The 27,997-nt window shown below is 48.1% G+C and overlaps 1 protein-coding gene across 1 annotated transcript; it reads right to left on the bottom strand.

Annotated features, from left to right (window-relative positions):
* Positions 1–459: 459 nt before the first annotated feature.
* On the bottom strand, positions 460–27,960 carry LOC311585693 (fatty acid hydroxylase domain-containing protein 2-like). Its single transcript, XM_084761179.1, has 9 exons — positions 27,254–27,960; positions 13,638–13,685; positions 10,107–10,198; positions 9,904–10,007; positions 7,148–7,269; positions 3,646–3,851; positions 3,146–3,251; positions 2,719–2,885; positions 460–1,891 (listed from the first exon to the last, which is right to left on the bottom strand). The coding sequence occupies exons 2-9, from the start codon at positions 13,683–13,685 to the stop codon at positions 1,825–1,827; spliced, it is 912 nt and encodes a 303-aa protein (XP_084617305.1). The 5' UTR covers positions 27,254–27,960; the 3' UTR covers positions 460–1,824.
* Between the last annotated feature and the right edge of the window lie 37 nt (positions 27,961–27,997).

Raw genomic sequence — 27,997 nt, 5'->3', positions numbered from 1 at the left:
ACCCTCTTGGCCCTGCATCCTGGGAAGCTGGGGAAAGGGTGGAGTTGGGTTTCCATTGCCCAGGGTACCTATGAGCAATCCCTGTGCACTGTTGACTGTCCTCTAAGACCTGACTAGAGTTTCTTACTGTCAGATGGGTGGGTGATCACTGCCACCAGTGGCCTATATTCTGTAGGTGACCAGGTGAGCTGGACCCACGTCAGTGACATTCATTAGGAGTGGCTTGTCTGCTGGCTCCTCAGTTGTGTGGCCTTCGATCCCTAGTGTTGTGCTGTCAGGGGTGAGGTCGAAGGCACGACAACACAATCTGCTGTGTTAGATGGAGAGTTTATTTGTATGCTTCTTTGCAATGTTTTTGTGGAGACATTAAGGTCTTCCTGATGTTTGGCCTCTGGAGACAAGCCTTGTTTGGTGACAGTCCCTCACAGAGTCTATTTTTCTGACTCCCTGTCCCTGCCACTTTCATTTCTCCAGATTCTCATGGGAGGAAGGAATGGCTGGCCTGCAGTGATGGTGGTGGGGGTGGGGAAGTGGGTTGGTGCTTGAAGGAATCTAAGGGCACAAGGTCAGAGGAGGCACGGACTGCAGGATGGTCTGTTTCCAGTGGGCCAGTCTTCTGTGGGCCTCAGTGTTATAGGATGAATCCTGCCCTGTAGTTGGTTTTGGAGAGCTGGTTGTGCACACTTGGAGGTTTTGCTGTTGTCTAGGCTGGGTCTCGGCTGGGCCTACACCATGAGCAGCTGGACTACAGGACTGTGCTATTTCACTTGAGCTATAGTATGGTTGCCCTCACTAACCTGGAACTGAAAGTGTACAATCAGCACAGTTGTGATAGAACTTAGCAAATGGTGACTGTGGCAGCCTTCCAGAGCCAACCTAGGTGCCAAGGCCTTAGGATGTCAGGGTACTAACCATGTACTACCACAGTGGTGTCCTGGTAAAACTTTCCTGCGGTAGCCTACGGCCTCGGTGTTCCTGGGCCTGTTTGCCACTGATTTCCCATGTGAAGGAAGAAGGGCCTGCCTGCTCTTACTCCATGCTTCCCGGGGCTCATTGTCGCAGGGAGAAGACGATGGTTTGGGTTTAGAGAGCAACTGACCTGAGTCCCCCTCAACATGGGCAGCCCCTGGAGCTCAGCCCTAGTGTGCACTCAGGCTAAGGCACAGGAGCTGGTGAGCCTGTCAATTGAGAAGCTCCTGTGGGCTGTCCTAGCTCCTTCTGAGGGACTTGTGTTGTGGAGGGCAAAAGTAACCCAGGGTTTCTTGGAGGAAAGCAGGGACTACATCTAGCATGTCCACACCTCTGACCTGTGATTACCTCAGGTTCCCTGGCTTTAGGTGTGAGAAAAGTTTTTGGAGCCAGAAATCCTCCAGTCCCACTGCCACCACATTCTCTATCCCACCGAGGCCACAGGGGAGCTGTGTGGGGATTGGAAGAGAGGACTCGGGGATTCTCCCAGGCTCTCTGTGACTTTTCTCCCCTGCCTGTGCTCCAGAAAAATAGCTAGTTGCTTTTCCCTAAGTGAGTTCCTAGTTCTAAGTGACATGGGAAGTGGTTTGGGGGAAGCCCTGACGCTATCACGGCTTTGTCCTGGCAGGAAGCCTGCCTTCCCTCCACCCTAATGGGTGAGCCCTTAGAGTATGGTGGTCAAAGGAGGCCAGCTGCTGAGGGTGGCCTGGCCCCAGGCAGTCACCACATCTTACTTCTGAGGGAACAGCCCAGATGTTCCAAGGAGACTCTCTATCTTCTTTGGAGGGTCGGGAATGCTCTCTGAGAGTGGGGTGAAGCCCAGCAGGATGACGATCTCTCGTAGGCCTTGCTCTTCTAAAACATGACGTCAGTCCCGTGTAGGTGGTCCAGCAACCCCAGGAACCCATAGCACTGATTGAACCTGAAGGGGGGAAAAAGTATTGCCTAGCTAACACTGGTGGGAAGTTGTGCGTCTCCCAGCCCTCCTCTCTCCTATGTAACTCTACCATGTGGCTGCTGAGCTCTCACTGTGTAGACCAGGCTGGCCTGGAACTCTCTTCACTGTAGACCAGGCTAACCTCACACTGAGTCCTGGAATTAAAGGCCTGCTAGCATGCCCAGCTGTAGCAATCCCCTTTTCACACTGCTGAACCATCTCTGGGTCCTACCTACTCCATCATACTGTGTTCTGGAGTGCAGAAGTTAGAACTTCATGCAGACCAAGGCTTGTCCAGGTAGGCTGAGGGGCGCCCTGCATCGGAACATCTTGGAAGACATTAGGAGGCAGATCCTTGTGACATGCTCCACAGGTACTTTGACTGGTATGTTTGGAGGGGACCCATGAATAACTGTTCTGATGTGTCTGATGACCAAGGAATAGCCTGGGGTGAGGTAAGTTATGTTGTTGAGTCTCAATCCCAGCAGTTTAGAGTTTGAGGCCAGCCTGGTCTATATAATTTCCAGGACAGCCAGGGCCACATAGAGAAAAGTTGTCACAAAACAAAGAATATAGCCCACAGTGTGTGGGCTTTTTCTGCACATGGATCTGAGGAGATGATTTGAGGGTCACGAGATTCAGCAGTCCTAGAACCCAAATTAAAATTTCCAGCTGCAGGAAGAACATGGTGTCAGACAAAAAGGAGATCAAAGTGGCTCTGTCTACTCAGTATCTTTCCCAGCTGGTTCCCACAGTCAGATGAAGGCACCACTGCCCCATGAAGCACTTGAGCAAGGGTGCAGTTGGCTTACTTGAGATGGTGGTAGTCATGGAACTCAGGAGAAGGCAGGAAGGGCAAGTGGTACCCACAGTGGATGGTAACACTGACGATGACAGATAGGGAAAGCCACACAGTGATGGACGACAAATGAGAGCCCATTGCCAGAGGACCCACCATAATTGGCAACATGTTGGAAGCCTGCAAAGGAAAGGATGATTCAGGAGATGGAGGGACCCAGCTGGGTGTTCACTCTGCCCTTCATGGCTGTATTTGGGACACACTGACTTAGCTTCAGCTTCCTCTGCAGCAGAGTCAGTTTGTAAAAGATTGTTGGAAAGAATAAGATGATGTACACTAGGGACCTGCTACAGCCAAGACCTGGCAGAGTTGGTTGTGAGGAGAAAGCAGAGCAGGCAACCAGCAGCCTCAGCTTCTGTACTTAAGGGGCTGTTACTTACCACGTGTTCTATAGGGTGGGCATACATTGAGATCACACCAATGGGTGCTGTCCACTCATGATGTTTCTTGTGTATTTTCTTATACAACGTGGGGTGGTGAAGGAGCCTGGAAAGATAATTCATAGATGGTAACTGCCAACGCCCACTTCCCTCCATCCCAAGCAGATCATCAGAAAGTCAAGGTGGGAACGTGGTCCCCATCTGAGGAACAGGCATCTGTAGTCTGCGGATGATAAATCTGGGTTCCGTTGCCTCCAACCCCAGCAGAGAAGTAAACTGAGACCCAGAAAGGAATAACAGGAGCTAGAAGGGGGCTGACCCACTCTCCCATGCGAATAGGGAAACCACTTCTTCCCTGGGCGTCATGTCAAGTTGGAGAATCAGTTGTGTCTCTGGTGCTTGTTGGTAGGGCCTGAGAATAGAGACCACAGCTCAGTGGCCTCTTGTGACCAGGGAGTTGTCCCAGGAGGAGGCCATAAACATGCAAGGAAGGAGCTCACCGGTGTGAGTAGTAGAACAAGATTTCCTCCACAAGGGTGACAAGGGCCATCTCCATGAGGAACCAGTGGAAGGTGGGCAGTTCTGGGGAGCAGGGGTCTCCCCTCCACTTCAAGAAAGGGTAGGAGATGGCCAGCATGGGCAGAGAGATCATGGTCTGGTTGAAAATAACGGAGGGGATAGCCTGACGCAGCTTCATGGGGTCTACCTGCCAGGACACAGAAGGAACAGGGAGAGGGACATGAGAAGTAGGTCTCTACCTCACCTGCTCAGGGTGGGCTTCTCGGAGTGAAGGAGGTCTCCCCGGTTTGGGGCTGGCCAATGGTGAACAGTACAGTCCTGTCCTGACATGGCAGTGTCCCGTCCCCACGCCCTGCACCATCCCCCAGAGAATAGGCTCTGTAGCCTAGAGCCTGTCACTGCTAAGTTCTGGTTCACACAACACCCTGTCCTCTACAGGGACAAAGAAGCAAATCCCAGTTAAATACAGGAAGAAATAAGCTGCGATGGTCACTCAACCATCTTGATGAAGGATTCCAGAAGAGTCTGTGTGACTGAGAGCAGGCTGGCCTTCTGTAGCCTTACAAAGAGAACAGTGCATCTGCATGGATGGAAGCGGCAGGGCCAGGCCCCCAACCTCCTTCAGCTCCCTCAGCTTGGGGCCAATCCAGTGAGGCTGAGCAGATGAGGATGGAAGCTTTGGATTGTGAACCTTAGAGCTGGCAGCCTCCACCCAGTGCCCTCATGGCTACTGGGTACCTGCTGGGAAGACATGGCCTGAGAATTAGGGCAGTGGTGTGGTCTACAGGAACAGGAAGGAGGAAGCAGCCTAATGGGGAAGAGACTGGAAACAGTAGCCCTCCAATGTCTCAAACTTGAAACACGTCAGGAGAAAGTTATAGTTTGTGGAATATTTCTAGCTTACTTTCTTTAGATTTATTTTATTAATACGTATATAGTGTTCTGCCTGCATGTACATTTGGGCACCAGATCACATTATAGATGGTTCTGAGCCACCATGTGGTTGCCTAGTAATTAACTCCGGACCTCTGGAAGAGTAGGCAGTGATCTTAACCTCTCAGCCCTTTCTTCAATCAGTTTATAGAGTATTTTAATGGATCAATCTGAAAATGGAGCCCGGCGTGGTGGTGCATGCCGTTAATCCCAGCACTTGTGAGGCAAAGGGAGGCGGATCACTGTGAGTTCAAGGCCAGCCTGGTCTACAAAGTGAATCCAGGACAGCCAAGGTTAACAGAGAGAACCTGTCTTGAAAAACCAAGAAGAAGAAGAAGAAGAAGAAGAAGAAGAAGAAGAGGAGGAGGAGGAGGTGGAGGTAGGAAGACCAGAAGTTCAAGGTCTTCCTCACTACCTAGGAAGCAGGAGGCCAGCCTTGGCTACATGGTACACTGCTTAGGGTGCAAGAAGAGGTTCTAAAGCTGGACTTGGTGGTACAGTCCTTTAATCCCAGCACTCAGGAGGAAGAAGCAGGCAGATCACTGTGAGTTTGAGGCCAGCCTGGTCTATAAAGCATGTCCAAGATAGTCAAGGCTACATAGAGAAACCCTGTCTTCAAAAACAAACAAACAAAAGTTCTATCCTATTCTATGTCCTGCTCAAAAAAAGGGGGCAGGGGGTGTTCTAGCCTGTCCCATGTCCTTCCCAGGGATCATGATATTTACAGCAGTGCTTAGTCATGAAGAAGAAAGCATTACGTTAACGGTAGCTGTTTCAGAAACAGCAAGACCTTACAGGCCAAATAGTGACACAAAGGCCTCCAATCTGTTCCTCCAGGGTGGGCTGGAGGAAATCCAATTCTGGTAGCTGTCATCTCAGTAGAGGACCTTTTAAGGAGCCTTCATCAGGACTCTCTTTTCCCATCATGCCTTTGGTGCCAGGCTAGGCACACTAGAGTGTCTTGAGAGCAGAGATGACTCATATAGTCACTGGGCAGGCTAGTGCTGGTTGTCAGGACAGGGTTTGCGTGGGGCGGTGGTTCGGCTCCTTTAAAAACCAGCCTCTGCCCTGAGGGTTAACGGAAGGTTGTCTCTGCAGGTTTTCAGAGCACAAGAAAGGCAGGTGCAGGCTACAGGGTGGTGGTTCATCCCCTACAGTGGGCAAGCAGGGCTGCTTAGCAGCTACATGGGGTGATTAAGGAGGCTTTTTTTTTTTTTTAACTTTTTTGAGACAGGGTTTCTCTGTGTAGCCTTGGCTGTCCTGGCCTTGCTTTGTAGACCAGGCTGGCCTCGAACTAACAGCAATCCACCTGCCTCTGCCTACCAAGTGCTGGGATTATAGAGGTGTGCTCTACACACGCTGGGCTTGTTTGTTTGTTTTAAAGGCTTATTTATTTATTTTGTATACAGTTCTCTGCCTGCATGCCAGAAAGGGGCATTAAATCACATCATAGATGGTTGTGAGCCAACGTGTGGTTCTTGAGAAGAGATCTCAGGACCTCGGGAAGAGCTGTTGTCAGTGCTCTGAAACTCTGAGCCATCTCTCTAGCCGTCTCCCCCCCACCCCACCCCCCTTTCTTTTTTTTTTACTTTTTGAGACAGGGTTTCTCTGCATAACAGCCCTAGCTGTCCTGGATTCCCCTTGTAGACCAGACCACGCTCACTTCGAACTCACAAGGATCTACCTGCCTCTGCCTCTGCACCACCAAGGTCAGCCTAAGGAAGCTCTCCTTTAGTTTCAGCACATGAAAAGCAGAGACAGGCTGATCTCTGTGAGTTCAAACCCATGAGTCCAGGACAGCCTAGGCTACACAGAGAGACCCTGTCTCCAAAAAGCAAAAGCAAAAAAACAAAAACAAAAACAAAAACAAAAACAAAAAAACCCCAAGTAACAAAAACTGGCTGCAGCCATCTCTGTGACAGGCTGAGGCAGTCCTTTCTCCTCCTGATATGTTGAACACCGTGTCACAGGACAGCCTGGGGTGGGAATCACCTAACCAGCACTCTGGTCTAGACAGGCTACTGGCTGAGTGGCCTATCTATTTCTCTCTTACATTATTTTTTAATTGTTGAGGGGTGTGTGTGTGTGTGTGTGTGTGTGTGTGTGTGTGTGTGTGTGTGTAGGTGCCTTGTGCCCTGGTGTGCATCTGGGGTGGAGTCAGAGTAAATGGTGTTGGTTCTCTTCTTCCCCTGTGTGGGGTCCAGGGACCAGACTCAGGTCTTCAGGCTTGGTGGCCATGCCCTTACTTGCTGAACCATCTCACTGACAGGATCTCCTGTAGCCTAAGCTACCTTCTAACTTGCTGTGTAGTCAAGGATGCCCTTGAACTTCTAATCTTCCTGTTTCCATTTCCTGAGTACTTGGATTATAACTGTGCAGCCCCACATGTGCCTTAGTAATGGCACCCAGGGCTTCTTTCAAGCTAAACAAGCACTGTATGAACCAAGTATACCCAGTACCTTCTGGATTCAGGTCACTTCATGGGTAAGATTTGGCTTGCCTGACTTTGGTCCCTGCATTCACAGCAGGAAGAGCTGCAATGCCACTTACCGGTTCATTCTTGCCAAGTTGGATGCGGTAGCGGGAGATGGAGGAGGGCTTCCCTGTTGTGTCCACCAGCAGCAGAAGGCCATTGAAAACCCAGAAGCACAGCCCAGGTACGAGGACAGCACCTGAGCCAGAGAGCAGAGCAACTTAGAGCATCCCAGGGACACAGTGGCTCACCAGGAAGTGAATGAACAAGTGCAAGGATCTGTCCCCTGCCTGTTCCTGTCCTAGCCTCTGTCTGTCTCCCTCTCCCCTCTACAGTGTTTGTGTGTGTGTGTGTGTATGTGTGTATTTGAGACAGAGTCTCACTGTATAGTCTTACTTGGCTATGCTGTGAACTCACAATAGATTGCCCACTGCCTCTCTGCCTCTGCCACTGAAATGCTGGGATTAAAGGTGGGATTAAAGCACAGCTGAGGTTTTGGGTGTGAGTTTTGTTGTTTTTTAGTGTTTTGTTTTGAGACAGCCTGGTTTGAAACCCCCGTATAGTCCAGACAGACCCCAAACTCACAGCAATCCCCTTGCCTCAGCCACCTCCTGGGATAACAGGTGTGGCTGCTGTATACTCTCAGCACACATACTGATGACACTTCTGGTCCCCTCACAAGTCTTCCTATTAGGATGAGGATCTGACCACCTGGTCTATTACTCCCCAGTACTGATGCTCCACAAAATATTTCAGAAAATGCTGATCCAAGTCAGGAGTCTCAGAAGTTCAATGGTCATCCTCAGTCACATAACTCCTTCTTGGACCTCCTGGGATACATGAAAGCCTATGCCTAGAAGAAGAAAAATAGGGCTGGAGAGATGGCTAAGAGGTTCAGAGCACTGCATGCTCATGCAGAGGTCCTGAGTTCAATTCCCAGCAACCATATGGTGGCTCACAGCCATCTATAGTGAGATCTGGTGCCGTCTTCTGGCCTACAGGTGTACATGCAGACAGAATACTGTATACATAATACATACATACATATATACATACATAACTTTTTATTTTTTGTTTTTTGAGACAGGGTTTCTCTGTGTAGCCTTGGCTGTCCTGGACCCACTTTGTAGACCAGGCTGGCCTCGAACTCACAGCGATCCACCTGCCTCTGCCTCCCGAGTGCTTGGATTATAGGCATGCATCACCATGCCCGGCTATAACTCTTTTTAAAAAGAAGAAAATAGAGCCCACATATAAGGATGGCTTAGTGGGTAAGCTTGGTGACCTGAGTGCCACCCCACGAACATTGTCAAAGTGTAAAGAGCAGTAACTTCAGGGTTGTCTGCTGATCCATCCACATAGTGTGGCATATGCCTGTCCCCGCCCACATCACAACACGATAATAGATAAATATTAAAAAGAAAACCCTGACCAAGACACACTTCAGCTGGTGTTTTGTTTCACATCGCACTTCTCATGTCTTTAATCTCCTACCTATAGCAGTCATCCAAGGGACACCGCAGTGTTATGTTATGGCACTGTGGCCTCCTTCTAGATTGGAGACCCTGGGGAACAAGGACACCGTTTCCCTGACCTCTGTCTCTGTCTTCTTCCTCTAGTCTTTTCCTGCCACATCAAACAGTGTCTGTGGGAGGCAGGACACAGGAAGGACTTGGGCAGTGTGGGAGGACCACTGTTGGAGCCATTCTGCCGCACAGTTGGATAGACTCTGAGGTGGAAAAGGTACATGGCTTTAATCCCAGCACCTGGGAGGCAGAGGTGGGTGAATTGATGTGAGTTTGAGGCCAGCCTGGTCTGCCAAGTGATTCCAGGATTGCCATGGCTACAGAGAGAGACCCTGTCTTGAAAAACCAAAAAAGGAAAAGGAAAAAACTGGGATTTGATTATCAGTCCCCACATGGTAGCCAACACCCTGTCCTGAGCTCCCAGCTCCTGCACGAACATGGCACATGGACTTACACTCAGGCACACGTACACACACAAAGTAAATGAATAGTACCTTTGACTCCAAGGAAACATTCAGAGCAGCTAAATGTCTGTTAGCAGGAAATGAAGAGTCTTTCAGGTGACAGAACAGCCCTGGCACATGAGCTATTAAGGCCTTGCTCCATATTGGCAAGATGGTTCCAAGTACCCAGGAGGCAGAGGCAGGCAGATCCCTGTGAGTGAGAGGCCAGCCTGGTCTACAAAGTGGGTCCAGGACAGCCAAGGCTACACAGAGAAACCCTGTCTCAAAAAACAAAACAAACAAAAAACAGAAACAAAATGGCAGATTGGGCAGTGGTGGTACACACCTTTAATCATAGCAATCCCGGAGGCAGAGGAAGGTGGGTCAATATGACTCCAAGGCCAGCCTAGTCTACAGCGTGAGACCAGGACAGCCAAGGCTACGTAAAGAGACCTTGTCTGAAAGCAAAAAACCAAAAAAGCAAAAAACCTCAAAACCACCACAACAACAGAAGAGCAGATTGAGCCCATAAGATAGAGCAGCAGGTGAAGGCCCTTGCAGCCAAGCTTGACAGCCTGAGTTCAACCCCCAGGCCCACATTCTGGAAGAAGAGGACCCACTTCAGCAAGGTGTCCTCTGACCTCCACATGCATGCTATGGCGAGCTCATGCCCCCTTCACATGCACATGGAGTCAATCATCTACTACTACTACTAGTAATAATAATAATAATAATAATAATAATAATAATAATAATAATTAATACCAGCAGCAGCAACAACAAAAATGGTGATGATGATGATGATTAGTGTAGGAAAAGGACAAATGTGGAGCCCCACACACAGCCCTCTGTCAGGAATCTCACCTATAAGGAACAGGATCCACTCGTTGCCTTCAAATGTAGACAGCAGTTTCTCCCACTGGGTCTGCCAAAAGTGGCCAGAAGCATCCCAAAATGTTTGAAGATGCCTTGGAAGGAAAACCATTCAAGTTTCTGGGTGAAGGCTGGGAAGCCAGCCCTTTCTTGCTGTGCCTCTCCCCACTGAGGTCTGAAGGGAGCACACTCACCATGTGACCGAGTTCCAGAAGGCCCCAAGCAAGAGCAGCCCAGAGCCCAGGATGAGAGCTGTCCTCCTCATGGAGCCCCAGATGTGTCCCTCCTGCAGGAGTTGGGAGTGTCAGGCCTGTCAGGTTCCTGCTGGGAGCCAGCTGCTGACCTATCCTACAGCTGTGGACGGCCCTTCCCTTCCAAAGGTTCTTGGCTGTATTTGAGTGTATGGAGTCTAGGCTGGGGGAGGGAGGAGGATTGCCCCAACTCCAGCAAACCTGTTGAGGGTCATTGCTACCCAGATCTGGATAGGAAAGGCTTTTCCCAGCTGTGTGTGTCATCAGACCTCATGGCAAAGGGTTCTTCAGCACCCAGTGTGTCCTCTTCAGCACTCAGTGTGTCCTGTAGTCAGTCCCCTTCTTAATCATCACAGTTACAGTTAGGTATGGTGGGGGGTACAGAACTGTAATCCCAGGTCTTGAGAGGTGGAGGCAGGAAGATCAGGGGCTCAAAGTCAGCCTGGGCTACCTGAAAGTGTCTCAAAGAGAGTCGGGTGACTATCGTGGTTGGTGGTTTTTACACATTCTACAAAAACATTTGTTGAAGGTTGGTCTGATGTATTTTGGTGCTAATTACTGCTTGCCATCCCCATCCCCCACCTTGTACCTTGCCTAAGAGGTTTGCCAAATAAAAGGCCATCACACCTGTGAGTTCAAGGCCAACCCAGTCTACAACCAGGGCTGGTAATATAACAGGGAGAACCGTGTCCTAAAAAACTAAAAACTAACTAACTAACTAACTAATAACAATAGTAATAAATTTTTTAAAAAGGAAGAAGAAGACTGTGCCACATGTCAGGTGGAGGAGAAGCACATGGCCGGCGTGGATGGAGACTTCGCCCAAATGATGATAATTAGCTTGTTTTGGGTTTATAGATGGGAGGTGGCTTGACAGAAATCATTAGAAGCAAATTTATGGGAAGTAGTTTGTGCAATTAATATCTGCCCTGCCCCAAGTTAACTAAGGCTATTTTAAAATATAACAGGTGTCAGTGTCTTGACTTATTGCTAGTGGGTTAGGAAATACTGCCCTAATAATAATTATAGGCCTGGTAATAAACATTATTAAGCCATAGTGATAAATTAACCACAACAAACATTCTCTAAATAGAAGCCATAGAAGGCAGCAAGACCAAATAGCAACCCCCCACCCCCTCCAGTTGGCACCTGGGCTCACTCCAGTTAATGACTATGGCAGGCATTTGATGGCGCAGGCCCGAGAGGCACTACCTTCTATCAGGCTGGTAACCTGAGGGTGTGTGGGTTCTGCTGGTCCATTCCCAGAAACCTGAATCTTCAAGTCAGCCCTCAGCCCTGTCCACTCTACTCAGCATCAAAAGAAAAAAGGTCCTTTTCATGGCCAGTGAAGGTACACACGTCCGTCAGGGTGCTGGACTCAGGAAAGCCTCTCTCTCTCTCGTCTCCCATTTCCTATTCTTCTAACTCTTTATCTGCCCTCTGACAAGATTTCCTCAAACCAATGAGAATGTGTGTGTGTGTGTGTGTTTTGTGTATGCACGCATGTGCCAAATGTCAGCCTTTGGTGCTGTTCTTCAGGAGCTGTCCACTATGGCTTTTTTTTTTTTTTTTTTTTTTTTTTTTTTTTTTTTGGAGACAGAGTTTCTCTGTGTAGCCTTAGCTGTCCTGGATTTGTAAACCAGGCTGACCTTGAACTCACAGCAGTCTGCCTGCCTCTGCCTCCCAAGTGCTGGGATTAAAGGCATGCGCCACCGCCGCCCAGCTCCACTTTGTCTTTTGAGATGGTCTCTAACTGGGACCTGAAGCTCACTGATGAGGCCATGTTGGCTGGATAACCTCCATAGCTCCCCCACTGTGTTTGCGTCCTGGAGCTGGGATTACAAGTACATGCTGTGAGTCGGGGGCGGGGGGTAGGGGGTGGCGGCGCACTCCTGTAGTCCAGCACAGGCTGGGATTAAAGGCATGGGCCACAATTGATGGATTCTCAAACTTTTGGAGTCAAGAACTGGAGAGACGGTTCAGAGGTTAAGAACACTGCTCTTCCAAAGGTCCTGAGTTCAATTCCCAGTAATCACATGGTGGCTCATAACCATCTACAGTGAGATCTAGTGCTCTCTTCTGGCATTCAGGAAGAATGTATCTTTAAAAAAAAATAATAAATCTAAAAAACCCAAAAAAACCTTCTGGAGTCAATAAAGTGAATTAGTCAACGAAAAGGTGACACATACCTTTAATCCCAGGATTTAGGAGGCAGAGGCAAGTGGATCTCTGTGAGTTCAAGGCCAGCCCAGACTACATAGTGAGACTTTGTGTCAAAATTAAATAAGCAAACAAGTACAAATAAATAAGAGGCTCAATAGTTAAGAGCACTTGTTACTCTTGCAGAGGACCCAGGTTCAATTCCTAGGACCCACATGGTGGCTCACAAGCATCCATAACCTCCATTCAAGGGGACCTGATGCCTTCTTTTTGACCTCTATAGGCACCAGGCAAATATATGGTGCATGGCGCATGCAGACAACTACTCATACACATAGAATAAATAATTTTTAAAATTACAAAAAAAAAATAGGGCAGGCGGTGGTGGTGCACACCTTTAATCCTAGCATTCAGAAAGCAGAGGCAGATGGATCTCTGTGCATTCAAGGACAGCCTGGTCTACGGATTGAGTTTCAGGACAGCCAGGACTACACAGAGAAACCCTGTCTTGAAAAAAAAAATTACAAAAAAATAAAAAGAAAGGCTGGATTTCATTTACAGGATTGGATTCTTTTAGCTGGGTTTTGTAATCTCTTCAGCAGGCCAGATAAAGTACAAAGGTGTCCTTGGAGTGCTGGGACATAACAGTACACAGCTGAGCTGGGTCAAAGGATGCCCCTTCATCCCTCAGTGCCCGGCAGCTCTGGCATCGCTATAGCAGTTTTTCTGAAGCTAAAAGCTGGAGCAGCAGAGAGCAGAGATCAATGTAGGGCAGCGGTGGCCTTTCTACTCACATAGCCCCCCACCACACACACATAACCAAGTCCTTGTGTACTTATAAATCTCTGCCCAGTTATTAAAATGAGAATATCACCTTGGAACAACCACCCCTAAAACCTTGGGGGTGGATAAGAGACACAACAGAATCAGGACAGCCTTTAATTCTAGCACTCAAGAGGCAGAGGCAGATAGAACAGATCGCTGTGTGTTCAAGGTCAGCCTGGTCTACATATGTGAGTTTTATGCCAGCCAGAGCTATGAAGAGAGACCTAGTCTCAAAGAACAACAAGTGGGGCTGGAGAGCTGGCTCAGAGGTTAAGAGCACTGACTGCTCTTCCAGAGGTCCTGAGTTCAATTCCCAGCAACCATATGGCGGCTCCCAAGCAGCTATAGTGGGATCTGGTGCCCTCTTCTGGCGTGAAAGTGTACATGCAGGCCACTGCATAAATAATAAATCTTAGAAAAGAACGATAAGGGACAGGAGACTGCTGACCCCGTCCCCTTGACTAGTGGGGGCGGCGGGCAGCTGCTTACCCAGCTGGACTTCTCATGGTATCTTGGGTTTTCCATGCCTCCTGTCATCTGGAAGATAAAATACAGGTTTTTGTGGTCACTGTCACATGCAGCTGAAGAGGGGACAGTGGAGGAAGTCAAGGCTGACACTAGACAAACTGATCCTAAAATTTATACTGCAGTAAATAGCTAAGAAATGGCCAAAAAGGAAGAGTGATAAAAGGGGCAGAGACAAGCATGTGAGGTCTTCCAACTTTGAAGGCAGAGCTTCATACAAAACTGATTTGAGACCGGGCACACGCCTTTAACCCCAGCACTCAGGAGGCAGAGGTAGGCAGATGGCTGTGAGTTTTAGGCCAGCCTGGTCTACAAAGTGAGTCCAGTACAGCCATGGTAACACAGAGAAACCCTGTCTCAAAACAAACAAACAAACAAACAAAAACAAACCAAAAAAACTAATTTGAGGGGCTGGAGAGATGGTTCATCAGTTGAGAGCATTGGTTGCTCTTGCAGAGGACCCAGGTTCAGTTCCCAACACCCCCGTGATAGTTCAGAACCCTCTGTAACTCCAGGTCCATGGGATCTGGTACTATCTCCTAGCCTCCTTAGGCACCAGACATAGACGTGGGACATATACACACATGTAGACTAAACAATCATACATTTAAACCTCAAAGTATTTTATGTGTGCTGTGGATGTTGCCCATGAGCACAGGTCCCCACAGAGGCCAGAAGAGGACATCAGAGAAGGTGAAGGTGGGGCTACAGGTCTTTGTGGGACACCGAATGTGGGTTCTGGGACCTGAACTGGGTCCTCTGAAAGAGCGAGCACTCTTATTGGCTAAGCCATCTCTGCAGCCCTGCCCTTTATCTTTACTACACTTGGTGCTTCTACTCTACTCAGTTAGAAGTGTACATAAGTGCTTACCAACAGTTGGCTTGGAGCCCCAGTTCTGCGGGAGGCACAGCATGATGAAAGGTCCTCAGGGTCTGGTGCCTGCCTTGCTTTGCCTTTGGCCTTGTTACTATGTATCCTTTTGTTTTATGACGGAGCTTTAATGAGTCCATGGAAAGATACTCGGCTTCATTAACCATAAGGACAATGAGCCTGCCACCTCACACTGGTTAGGACAGCTGCTGTGAAAACCTAACACAGGGCTGAGGATGTGGCTCAGCACCTGGAGTGGCTGTGTGGCACTCAGGAAGTTCTGGGTTCCATCCCCAACAACAGGTGAGGTGATGCATAGACACTTGTGATCCCGGCTCTCAGGAGTCAGGAAGACAAGGAGTTCAAAGTAGGAAACTTAATTTGGGTCCAGGTGTGCTAGTTCACAGTTGTCATCCACTTCTGGGGCACTAGAGATGGAAGGATGCCTGAGGGTCACTGGACAGCCAGCCAGTCTAGTTAAATCTGAAAATGTAGGTTCAGTGAGAGATCCTATCTCCAAGATTAAGGCGGATAGTCTGGGACGGTGAGGCATGCCTTTAATTTTAATTACAACTTTGGGAGGCAACCAGGCTACATATAATAAGGTGAAAAGTAATTGGTGAAAACACCTAACTTCAGCTGTGGACTCAACACTCAAACATATACGTGTGTGTGTGTGTGTGTGTGTGTGTGTGTGTGTGTGTGTGTGTGTGACCAACTCACCATCAACTCAGAGACCACCCTGTTGCCTGGGGCCATACGCAGCTGCTGCAGGGATTTCAGGTCTCCTAGGCTAAGGTGGGAAAGGGGAAGGAGTCTAGACAGAGAGACCAGTCACCTCCTTAGTTAGGGTGGAAAGTGGAGAGCTGGGACCAGGGTCCAACTTCTAACAAGACTTTGTGCCACTGGGTCATGGATTTCCCCCTTTCTCTTAACATTTAGCTGGAGTTTTTGTTTGTTTGTTTGTTTTGTTTTGTTTTGTTCCTGAGACTGGGTTTCTCTATGTAGCCTTAGCTGTCCTGGACTTGCTTTGTAGACCAGGCTGGCCTCGAACTCACAGTGATCCACCTTAGCTGGAGCGTTTTACAGGTTATGCTTGGCTTCCTTTGATGGGTGCTGGGCAGCTATCACTTCAGGGAAGCAGCTTCCCTTTGGCCCGCGGCACTCTGCTGAGACTGGAGAAAGGAGAGCATGCCCGTCAGTTGGTGTTGGAGGCAACTGACACTCAGGTGCCCACCATTCCCACTGAGAATGACCAGACAATAGGCAAAAACCCCAGGGCAGCTGGATCCCAGTATATGCTGGGGGTAGGGGTGGGGGTGGGGCAGCTCACGACAGAAGATGGTGCTCAGGATGCTTGGTGTGAGGTAGGCTGCTGTTACGAGCTGCTTATCCCCTGCCCTTGAGAAGGTCTTCTCTGAAGGTGTCAGGCAGGGGTGAAGATCAGGTATAGTAGGGCCTGGCAGAGTCATTATCTATACCCGAAGGAAGCCTCTGCAACCCTCTTCAGTGAACACTCCAGGACTGAAGTTAACAAACCGGCTTATAAAGAGATTGTGCAACGTTGTTCTGTCGTTTGTTTGCTTGTTTTGTTTTTCCAGACAGGGTTTCTCTATGTAGCCCTGGCTATCCTAGACCTACTTTGTAGACCAGGCTGGCCTCAGATTCACTGAGATCCTCCTCTGCCTCCCAGAATGCTAGGATTACGGGAGTGTGCGGCCACACCCAGTTACTTTAGAACCTATTGACTGTCTTCTGACAAGGAGCCAAATGTCCAAATGTCAAGCAAACAACTTCAAGTTGGTGGTGCGGGGTGGTGGTGAGGTGGGGTGGTGGAGGTGTTTGGTATCTGTATGTCTGCAGATTCGTTGCTGACAGCATAGCTCTGGCTCATAGTTTTCTCTGGCTGTTAGGCAATTTGAGGTAAACTACCGTGGTCAGGATGGCTGTCTCACTTGGGAAGGAGGCTGAGGGTATTTTTGAAGGGTTTGTCCTTTAAGCTTCTAGAGCCACACAGGGAACAAGGCAAAGTCTTCTCTCAGCGCCTCCCTACCAGGTCAGCACTACTGTCTTCACCAAGAGCCTGTGAGACTTTCAGTGGCCTTTAATCTTGCAGCAGCTTTCATGAAGAACGCACTGTTCCGGGGTTGTGGCAAACCCTAGAGGTGTGGAGCTGAAGGAAAACTTTCAGGTCAGGCACTTAAGCCCATACAGCCCAAAACCAACTTCAGAAGAGCCAAGCTAGAAGTCTGAGGATGTGCTTGAGGGGCTGAGGGTCAGGGTCGAGGGCAGCCTGGTGTGCGTAGTGAATCCCATGCCAGCCTGCACACATAGTAAAGTAAAAGCTGGGTGAAGACATGGCTGCTGCTCAGAGCTTGTTGGCAGCTCACAGGGGCCTGGAACTCCAGCTCTTGGGACCCAATGCTCTCTCCTTCTGAGCCCTCCTATATCTGTGTACGACTACACCCACATAAAAACAAAGACCCACAAAGAATTTAAAAAACGATGATGAATTAATACGTAAATGACTTACAAAACTAGTGGACCTGAGCTAAGAAACTCCCGAGCTAGACAGAAGCCTTGGATTCCGAAGCTCACGGGGAACTATTTCTTCCCAGATGGCTTGCCTCAAGCTTACAATTCTCTGGCTTAAGCCTTCCAAGAACTGGGATTCTGTGTGTGTGCCATGTCAACTGGCCCAGACTGGAGTTTAGTGTACACAGCGGAAGCTGAAGTTTAGTCACCTCACAGGTATGTTTTTCAGTCAAGATTTAAAGGGTGGCAGCTGTAGCTGAGTTGGTAGAGTGCTCGCCTAGAGTGCCAGAGGCCCTGTTCTGCTTTGTTTTGTTTTGTTTGTGGGTTTTTTGCTTTGTTTTTGTTTTTCTCTGTGAGGCCTTGGTTGTCCTGGACTCACTTTGTAGACCAGGATGACCTTGAACTCACAGTGATCCACCTGCCTCTGCCTCCCGGGTGCTGAAATTAAAGGTGTGCGCTACCATGGCCAGCTTTTTCCAGTTTTCTTTTTTAATGTATATTTTTGTGTGTCTTTGAGTGTGGGTGCATGTGTGAGGTCAGAGGGCAACCTTGGTGTGCTCTTCCCCTTCCACCTTGTTTGAGACAGTCTGTTCACCTCGGTGGCAGCATCCATCTTGTCTCTGCCTCCCACCTCATGCTAGGAGTGCTGGGATTACAAGCATAGCACTGTGCCTGCTTTTCCATGAGTTCTGGGGATGGGTGGTCAGGTCCCTATGCTTTTTTCTTTTTAAATGATTTATTTATTTATTTTATGTGCACTGTTTTGCCTGCATGTATGTCTCTGAGGGCGTCAGGTCCTCTGGAACTGGAATTACAGACAGTTGAGAGCCATCATGTGGGTGCTGGGAATTGAACCCGGGTCCTCTGGAAGATAGTCGGTGCTCTTAACCATTGAGCCATCTCTCCAGCTCCTAGCCCTCTCTCCAGCCCTGCCCCTATGCTTTTGTAGAAAATGTTTTTACCTACTGAGTTGTCCCGTCAATCCTTGGTCAATCCCATGTTTACCCTCCTGTTTCCTTTGGATAAAATGAAACTTGGAATTAAATCAAGATTCCATTGCACTTCTTTTATTTTTTATTTTTTATTTTTTTTATTTTTTTGGTTTTTTGAGACAGGGACTTCTTTTATTTTTAAATTTATTTTATATGCACAGGTGTTTTCCTACATGTATAGCCTGTGCGCTGCACTCAGGCTTCCACTGCACTTCTTTTTATAATGTGTTTTATGTGTGTTACGTGTGTGAGTCTGTACACTACCCACAGACCTCCACTGCACTTCTTTTTATAATGTGTTTTATGTGTGTTACGTGTGTGAGTCTGTGCACTACCCACAGACCTCCACTGCACTTCTTGAGATTTTGGTTCTCTAACATAATCTTGGTTTTTGTTTGTTTGTTTGTTTTTTTGAGACAGGGTTTCTCTGTGTAGCCTTGGCATCCTGGTCACGAACTCAACAGAGATCCACCTGCTTCTGCCTCCTGAGTGCTGGGATTAAAGGTGTGTGCCATCACACTTGGCTTTCCAGGACAGCCAAAGCTGCACAGAGAAACCGTGTCTTGAAAAACCAAACCAAAACAACCAAAGCAACCAAAAAAACCCAGAATTTTTTTGAGATGGGGTCTAACTGTGAAGCTCTGTCGAGCCTGAAACTCAGAGACCCTCTTGCCTCTGTTTCCTGAGTGTCAGGATTAAAGGGATGTGCCACCAGCAACATCTCTTTTTAAGATATATTTCCTGTTGAGGCTAGCCTGGTCTACAAAGCAAGTGCAGGACAGCCAGGCTATTACACAGAGAAATCTTGTCTCGAAAAACAAAACAAAACAAAAAGATATGCTGTATCCTGGGCTGGAGGAGATGGCCCAGAGGTTAAGGGCACTGACTGATTTTCCAGAGGTCCTGAGTTAATTCCCAGCAACCACATGGTAGCTCACAACCATCTATGTGATCTGATGCCCTCTTCTGGCATGCAGGTGTACATGCAGGCAGAGCACTGTATACATAATAATAAATCTTTTTTAAAAAGATGTTTCCTTTCTCCCTTTCTCCTCAAGGCTAAAGTTTTCTCTACTTTTACTTTTTTTTTTTTAAAGTAGGGCAGTAGTGACCTATATCTATAATCCCAGCACTTAGTAGACAGAGGCAAGAGGATCTCTTGAGTTCCAGGACAGCGCAGACTACACAAAGATTCATTTCCAAACACACACACACACACACACACACACACACACACACACACACACACACAATTAAAAAACTGGGCTGAGCATGGCAATGCACCCCTTTACTTGCAGCACTCAAGAGACAGAGGAGTATGAATATCAAGTTCCAAGCCAGCCAGGGCTATGTAGGGGAACACTGTCTCAAAATTCAATGTGTGTGTGTGTGTGTGTGTGTGTGTGTGTGTGTGTGTGTGTGGCATTAGAGGCTGGAAGTTGCGAGCCACCTGATGAGGGTAATGGATACTTACTGTCTCTGGAAGAGCAGCTAGTGGCCTTAACTGTGGAGTCATCTCTCCAGCCCCCTTTCTCTACCTTTTGAGGTCTCTCTAACCTAAGAGCTGGCAGTTACCTTAGGCTGGTCTTGTTCTGCTGTACCTGTGTGGTAGCTAGTTAGGGAACAGCATCAAGAAGTCTGCAGGGTGGATTTCACCCTCAGAAGCAGCAATCTGTGAAAGCAGTAGTTGAAACAGCAGAACTGCACTGACCTCTGGTCCTGCATGGAGATGAAGCTTTTGAAACTGCCTAAAGGCTCCTGACACTAGGCCAGGAAATAGCTCAGTGGGTAAAAGCATTTGCTAAGCAGGACCAGACCTGGTTTGATCCTGAACCCACATGAAAACAAAAAGCCAGTGCAATGGCTCTAGTCTTTAATCTTAGCACTTATAAGATGGGAGGCCAAGCTGGGAGACTCAGCAGAAAGTTTATTTATATTTATTTTTTATTTTTGGTTTTTCGAGACAGGGTCTCTCTGTGTTAGCTTTGGCTGTCCTGGACTTGCTTTGTAGACCAGGCTGACCTCAAACTCACAGCGATCCACCTGCTTCTGCCTCCTGAGTGCTGGATTTAAAGGCGTGCACCACGGCAGGAAGTTTAATGACAGAAAGAAAAGAGAGACCTTGCCTCAAAGCAAGCTGAACGGAGAGAAACAATTCCTGTTCCTCTTACCACCACACTCACTATCCTGCACACATGTATGCACGCACGCACGCACACACACACACACACACACACACACACACACACACACACACACAGTTGGCTAGATAACAGAGAAAGATCCTAACATTATCATCTAAGCAGCAGCTTCCTGTAAAGGGACAAATATTCTTGTCCCCTCAAGAGTTAATCCAAGTGGGCCTATTAATCAATTGGATTCCTGCCCAAAGACTTTAAGAAACAGAGTTGGGAAGTTGGAAAGATGGCTCAGCAGTTAAAAGCACTGACTGCAACTGAGCATGGTGGCGCAGGTCTTCAATCCCAGCAGCTGGGAGGCAGAGGCAGACAAATCTCTCTGAGTTTGAGGCCAGCCTGGTCTGCAAAGCAAGTTCCAGGACAGCCAAGGCTATACAGAAAAAGCCTGTCTCAAAAAACCAATAAACAAACAAACAATAAAATGTAATGAAGTCTCCCTAAAGATGTCCATCCTTACAGTGGTCTTTCTGGCACTGGCCACTGTCCCCTCTTTAAAGTGTTCAGGTCTCCCTCTCCTCCAGAGTGTCCTGATGTCCTACTGTTATCAACTGTCTCTGTAGGCCACTGCACACCATTTGATTCTTCTCATGGAGATCATGTGGATCAGAGATCAACTAGGAGGCCACAGAAAGACTCAGGCTTGACTCAAGTTCCACAAATTTGGTGGCAGAACTTGAATTTGGTGCTCATCATATGTACAAAGTACAGAATGCCATCATGAGAGTGAGTGCCTCAAACTGAAGGGTACGAGGAGATGAGCCTGCTGGCCACGAACAGTGCATCAGTGTGTGTTACACTAGCAAAGAACATGTTTCTCTAACATGGGCATCAGTTTGTCTGAGCAATGTTGCGCATCAGGGCTGGAGATGCAGCTCAGCAGATGAGTTCTCGAAGCCTAGTTTTCCATTCCTGGGATTGTGTAAACTGGGTGTGGTGGCTAATGTCTGTAATCTCAGCAGTTAGGAGGCAGAGGCTCAGGTTGGGAAGATGGCCCAGTGGGCAAAGTGCTTGCTGCTCAAATGTGATGACCTGAATTCAAATCTTTAGAATCCAGGTGAAAGCCAGGCACAACAGCACACACCCATAACCCCAGAGGCATGGACAGTGAGTACTTCAGAGGCTCATGAGCCTGGAGTATGCATGGAGTGGTGAGTGATGAGACAGACCCTGTGTCGGGTAAGTGGAAGATGAGATAGCATCCTTAGATTGCCCTTATTCACACTCACATACACATGTCTAAACACACATTTAAAAAAAAAGACTTTCAAGATCAGCATCACCCATAGATTAGGTTTGAGGCCAGACTGGAAAATACAAGACCCTTTAAATTTAAAGAAAAGAAAGACATTTCTTGTTTCTATCTTTCAAAATAATATTATGTGACTTTTCTAGAGGACACAGTACTCCAAAGACTGAACTGTGTTTAAGATCAAGGACACATTCTGCAAAGAGAAAAGGAGACACACAAAAAAAGTTTCTAACAGGGTGGTGGTGGCAGCCGTGGTGGCACATGCCTTTATTCTCAGCATTTGGGAAGCAGAGGCAAGTAGATCACTGTGAGTTCCAGGCCAGCCTGGTCTACAGAGTAAGTTCCAGGACAGTCAGGGTTACACAAAGAAGCCCTGTCTCAAAAAACAAATGAACAGCCAAAAACCAAAAGAGAGGCTTTTGCTATTATGATGAGTTGATTCTCTCTTAAAGAGAACTTGGCTTGTACTATGATTTTTCCAAATTTAGTACTTTTCAGCTTTGGTTTGAGGAAAGCTGTGCTGACTTGCTTAAATGAACAAGCCAAACAAACCCAATTTAGATAAATTACACTTTAAGAACCTAAATATTAAGCCGGGTTTGGCGGCGCACACTCGTAATCCCAGTGTTGAGGAGACAGAGGCAGGCAAATCTCTGTGAGTTCGAGGCAAGCATGTTCTACAAAGTGAGTCTAGGACAGCCAGGGCTCCACAGAGAAAGCCTATCTCAAAAAAAAAAAAAAAAAAAGAATAAACAAAAATCTAAGTGTCAGCCGGGCGTGGTGGCACACACCTTTAATCTCAGCACATGGGAGGCAGAGGCAGGTGGATCGCTGTGAGTTCGAGGCCAGCCTGGTCTTCAAAGCGAGTCCAGGACAGCCAAGGCCACACAGAGAAACCCTGTCTTGAAAAACCAAAAAAACCAAACCAAAACAAACAAACAAAAAATAGAAATCTAAGAGTCAGACAGAGGAACAGGGTGAGGATGGGCGGACTGGAGACAGCGTCATATTAAGATTTATCAGTGATCAAATTTTCCAGATTTTCTTTCAAATTCAAGGTTCCTGGGAGTTCTGTGTGAAAGAATGTCTGTTTTACAGGCTGTCAGGTCCACCCCAAACCCTACAAGGCCTCCAGGAGAAGACAGGCTTAACATTCTGTTTCAAGCTCTGTGTTCTTTAGGAGTCCTATGTCACAAGTGAGGAGACGAGAGAACCAGCATGACACTCCGCCCACCTCAGCCTCTGCACAGGCTGTTTACATCTGTTGTGCCCAAACTTTGCGAGACTCCCCGGACAGACCACCCAAGAACCCAGTCCAAATGCAATCGCAAGGAAGTCTTTATTGCAGGTTTGAACCTGGGCCACTTCCTTGCATCTGCAGTGTCAGTGCATGGGAGCTGTGGCCCATTCATTTCTTGTAGCCTTAGCCGGTCTGGAACTTGCTATGTAGATCAGGCTGGCTGTTTCCCAAGAGCTGGGGTTTAAGGTTTGTGCTATAATGGCAGGATGTTTTATGTTTAGAACTCTGTATGTCTTTGTCCCTTTCTTGTGTGTGTGTGTGTGTGTGTGTGTGTGTGTAACATGACTGCAGTGCCCTGGATCCCAGAAGAGGCTATTGGATTCCCTGAAGTTACAGGCAGTTGGGAGTACTCCATGTAAGTGCTAGGAATCAAACTCTGGACTCTGGTCCTCTGGAAGGGCAGCAAGCACTCTTTTTTTTCTTTTTTCTTTCTTTCTTTCTTTTCTTTTCTTTTTTTTTTTTTTTTGGTTTTTCGAGACACGCTTTCTCTGTGTAGCCTTGGCTGTCCTGGACTTGCTTTGTAGACCAGGCTGGTCTTGAACTCACAGTGATTCCACTGCCTCTTTTTGTTTTGTTTGTTTGTTTGTTGTTTGTTTTTTGAGAGAGTGCTTCTCTGTGTGGCTGTCCTGGACTAGGTAGACTAGGCTGGCCTTAAATTCACATTGATCTGCCTGCCTCTGCCTCCCAAATGCTGGGATTAAAGGCGTGTGCCATGATGCCCGGTTCTTTTTTATACAGTATTTTTAAAATTTTATTTATTATTTATACAGTATTCTGCCTGCCTGAGCAAGAAGGAACCAGATCTCTTTACAGATGGTCATGAGCCACCATGCGGTTGCTGGGAATTGAAGTTGGAACCTTGGAAGAGCAGAGGGTGCTCTCAACCTCTGAACCATCTCTCCAGGCTTCTCACCAACTCTTATGCCTCTAGTTCTTTCTGTAGTTGGAAACTTCTGCGAAGTTCTGAAGCCTCTGGGGTCCCATTGCTACTAGAACTCTAAAAGAGATCCTAACTAAATTACCCCTGGAGACTGGTGGTGACTGGTGACCCTCCTTCCTTATGCCTTGTACAGGGTATGGAATACACCATACAAACTAGGACTGACTCTCTTTGAAATCATGTTTGGGGTGCCCTTCCCATTATTCCCAAACTAAAATCTCAATTGTTAACTCAGTTTGATAATCATGATCTGCTTTTTTCCCTTCATGCTCTGTGGGTAGCCCACAAGGACATCTGGCCCAAACAAAAGGTGCTATACGAAACTGGGCCACCACCTGAGCTACATTGCTACCAGCCTGGAGACTGGGTGTATGTCCGCAGATACCAACAAGGGACACTCCAACTGGAAAGGACCTTATGTCATGATCCTGAGCTCTCAAGGTTGATGGGATTGCCTCCTGGGCACATTACACCCACGTCTGACCAGCAGAAACATTTGCAGTTAGAGAAGACTACCTGCCAAGATGGGCAGTCACCAGAGACAGCCGACCCCCTCAAACTCAGACTGCAATGCTCCTAGCCATGGCTCTAACCATATGCACCATTACAGCTAACCCCCACCAGCCCTTCAACAGCTCCTGGGTAATAACTAATCCGGAGGCAGGACATGGGGCATGCCTAGCTCAATGTACTGGGCCAGGGGACGCCATGATTTCCTGATCTCACTTTTGATCTTTGTCGATTAGGCAACAATTCTTGGCCAAGTACCCAACAGACACTTAAAGACTCATACCCTAGGTGCCAATGGGAAACTTTCTATGTCTGCCCTGGGGGAAAGAACAAATCAGTGTGGGGGACCTCAGGCTGATTACTGTGCCTCATAGGGGTGTGAGGCCTCAGTGGTGACCTCAAAGGCCACTCAGGGTGCCAAATGGTCAACAGCAAAAAAAAGATCTCATCAAACTGGACAGAAGGGACAACTCGTCTAGGGTAACTATCCAGTTTATAGACATGGGGAAAAAAGGCCTCTGGATGGGAAGTGGGAAAATTTGGGACCTCCATTTACATGTCCCTGGGGTATACTATCTGGGTCTAATATTCTCATTTAGACTACAGTACCAGCCTTCCCCCGGCCCAGCCAGGATAGGCCTAAATTCAGTTCTAGCTCTGAATCTGGTCCTGGCTATCCCCTTCCAGACCACTGCCTTACCCCAGGACTCCCAATGGCCTTCAAAACCTACCGCCCCAGGAGTGGAGCCTGATCTGACCCATTATGGCGGCTGATGGGCAACATCTACAAAGTCTTAAATTCCTCAATGCCAGATCTAACTACCTCCATCTGGCTATGCTATAATCTAAGCCCTCTATTATGAAGGTGTTGCCGTGAATGGGAATTATACTGAAAGTACCACTCATTGAGATTGTAGACGGAATCAGGGAGGTCTGGCACGGCTGTCTAGTCAGTGATGGCGCAAGGGCTATGCATAGGAAAGATTCCCCAACCCACCAATATTTGTGCAACCATACTCAGACAATAAATACTCCTAAGTGTCTGGATCCCCCTAGTGACAGATGGTGGCCTGCTCTACCGGCCTGACTGTGTGTTCATGGCACCCTACTAAACAATTCCAAAGATTTTTGCATCTTAGTACAACTAGTGCCCCAATCACAATCACATACCCCATAAATAAGGAGGTTCAAAAATCATCTAAGAGGCTGGTCTCCCTGAATAAAGAGAGAACCCATAATGGCATCACCTTCACAATGCTATTAGGCCTGGGGCTACTGGGAGCTGGCACAGGGACCTCAGCCCTCGCCATCCAGAACAGAAACTATCATGACCTGAGACAGGCCATAGACACAGACATTCAAAACCTAGAACAATCAGTTGCACACCTACAGGAATCCTTGACTTCTTCGGCTGAGGTGGTACTGTACAACAAAAGAGGACTAGACTTCCTTTACCTCCAGTCGGGAGGCCTTTGTGCAGCTTTAAGGGCAGAATGTTGCTTTTACACAAATGACTCTGGGAGTGGTAAAAGAGTCTCTAGCCAAAGGAGTAGAGAGTCTAGCTAAGTGTAATCTCGAAAGAGAACACGGCCAAGGATGGTTCAAGTCTTGGCTCGAGTCATCCCCATGGTTCACCACCTAGTTTCTACCCTGCTAGGCCCTTTATTGATATTGCTCCTTCTACTAACTTTTGGTCCTTGCATTCTCAAAAGGCTAATTTCCTTCGTCTGAGAAAGAATTAACACTGTATAGTTGATGGTCCTCAGGTCACAATACCAACCCATCACTAACAGTGCAATTGAACTTACCTCCCTGAACCCATGATTGGGCCCTAGGTTCCTGAGAAAGGGAGCAATGAAGAGTCTGACAAGGCTAGCAGACTCCATGAAAGGCTTCAGTTTTTACTAACACAGCATAAGGCTGAGAGTCTGTTTCCCAAGAAAAGGAACTTCAGTTTTAAAGAAAACCACAGGATGGTCTGATCAGGTATTCCCTAGTAACGACCCCTAGCAACAGCCTATCAGAGAATGACAGGAAAGGCCTGAAGGCCAGACGGCCTAAAGTCCAGATGTGGCAAAGGCCCAGGTGTACTTTTTGATAATATTGTGACCAGTTGTGGCTAAGGCTACATTTAGCGGCCAATCAGAAGACAAGACTCACACTAGTCCTACCTAAGTCTAGCCAGTGATTAACACTCCCCAGTGGAATTTCCCCAGCCTGCTGTGGCTGTGATAAAAACCCTGCCTTATCTGAGTCTGATGCTCTCGTTCCCTAGCCACTGTGTAGGTGATAGGTGAGAGCCCCAGCTTGAGCTTGGAATAAAGACCCTCATGTGTTTGCATCAGAAGTGGCTCCTTGGTGGTCTTTGCGGGTGTCTCCTGACCTGGGCATAACAGTGTCTAGCTAGTCAAAAAAACCTGAATACCTTAAGAGGCCAGCCGAGCTGCAAACCATTAACACTGTTGCAGAGAGAATTCAAGGCAGATACAGTTACTAACTGCTCAGGTCTCTTTCTTCATGGTGGTGGTTATTGCTCTAAGGTTTCATTCTCATCGTAATCTTGAGACACAGTCAAGCGTGTGTCTATTTACAGATCTGGGAAGGAAAAGAAGCAAAGGCTGGGGGTTCAGAAACTGCCCTTGCAATTTCTATCCCAGAAGCTGGCTGTGGGTTTTTTGTTTTTTCACTTCTCTCGAGAATAGTTAATTAGCCAGGAAGTCCTATTTTGGAATCGCTTAAGGAATAAAAGTTTAAAATGAGCAGGGCACGATGGCGCACGCCTTTAATCCCAGCACTCAGGAGGGAGAGGCAGGTGGATCACTGTGACTTCAAGGCCAGCCTGGTCTATAAAGCGAGTCCAGGACAGCCAAGGCTACAACACAGAGAAACCCTGTCTCGGGGGGAAAAAAAAAGTTTAAAATGAAAAGGGTAAAGTGACTGGGAAATGGTTTGTCAGAAGGGGACAGACACCTATTGTAAGCTTACCTACCTACAGGGCCTTGGAGAGGAAGCATCAGGGATGGAGGCTGGAGCCTAAGTGCTCCTCACTTCCTCCCAGGGAAATGGGAGCTGCTCTGGTGACGAGGTGACGGTGCATCCCAGCAAGCATGACCCTGTTCCCCGAGGACAGTGGGCGGAGAGTTCTCTTTGTCTCCCCGACCCCTGTCAGCCCGCTCTCTGACTCGCCCCTAGTGCTATGAACTAGGGTTCTGGTGAAGCGCGGCCTAGGCCATCTGGTTGCCATAGCAACGCTCCGTCAGGTCCTGGGAAGTCGTGCTCATTCAACGTGAACTGACCTCATCACGTCTTAGTTTGGTGGTGCCTTCCCCATACCCAGCTAACGGGCACCCAGAAGGGGTTCCGTGAGTAGATGTTCTGTGAATGAGGGGGTCCAGGTAGCTAGCGGCAATCAAGGGGTCAGGACACCCCTTGTGCACTGCACCATCACCTCCAACCAATAGTTTCAATGTGCGTCTTGACTGGAGACTTGGTCAGAGGGGCCACGCCCGCGGGGCTGGCTCTATATTTCGTCTTTCCCGGAGCCGCGACTCAGAATACTCCAGACACCAGCTGCGGTCGTAAAGGCTCAGGCGCGGACGAAAGCTGCGCAGTCTCACACCGTCAGAGGCCGCAAGTCGCACGTCGTTTTGCGCACGCGCCCTCCGACCTCCGTTTTTTTTTTTTTCCTCTCTTTCTGCGCCTGCGCAGGAAGGCGGGGCGTAGTCGCCT

This window comes from Acomys minous, assembly GCF_964271855.1.
Source record: "Acomys minous genome assembly, chromosome: 16".
Taxonomy (NCBI): domain Eukaryota; kingdom Metazoa; phylum Chordata; class Mammalia; order Rodentia; family Muridae; genus Acomys; species Acomys minous.
This window is presented reverse-complemented; position numbering and strand designations above follow the sequence as displayed.

Excerpts from the sequence above, each read along its gene's own strand:
- LOC311585693 (XM_084761179.1), bottom strand. The coding sequence starts at position 13,685 with ATGACAGGAGGCATGGAAAACCCAAGATACCATGAGAAGTCCAGCTGG. Across the intron at positions 3,852-7,147 it reads AACTTGGCAAGAATGAACCG|GTAGACCCCATGAAGCTGCG; the intron begins GTAAGTGGCATT and ends GTGTCCTGGCAG. Across the intron at positions 3,252-3,645 it reads TTGTTCTACTACTCACACCG|GCTCCTTCACCACCCCACGT; the intron begins GTGAGCTCCTTC and ends TTATCTTTCCAG.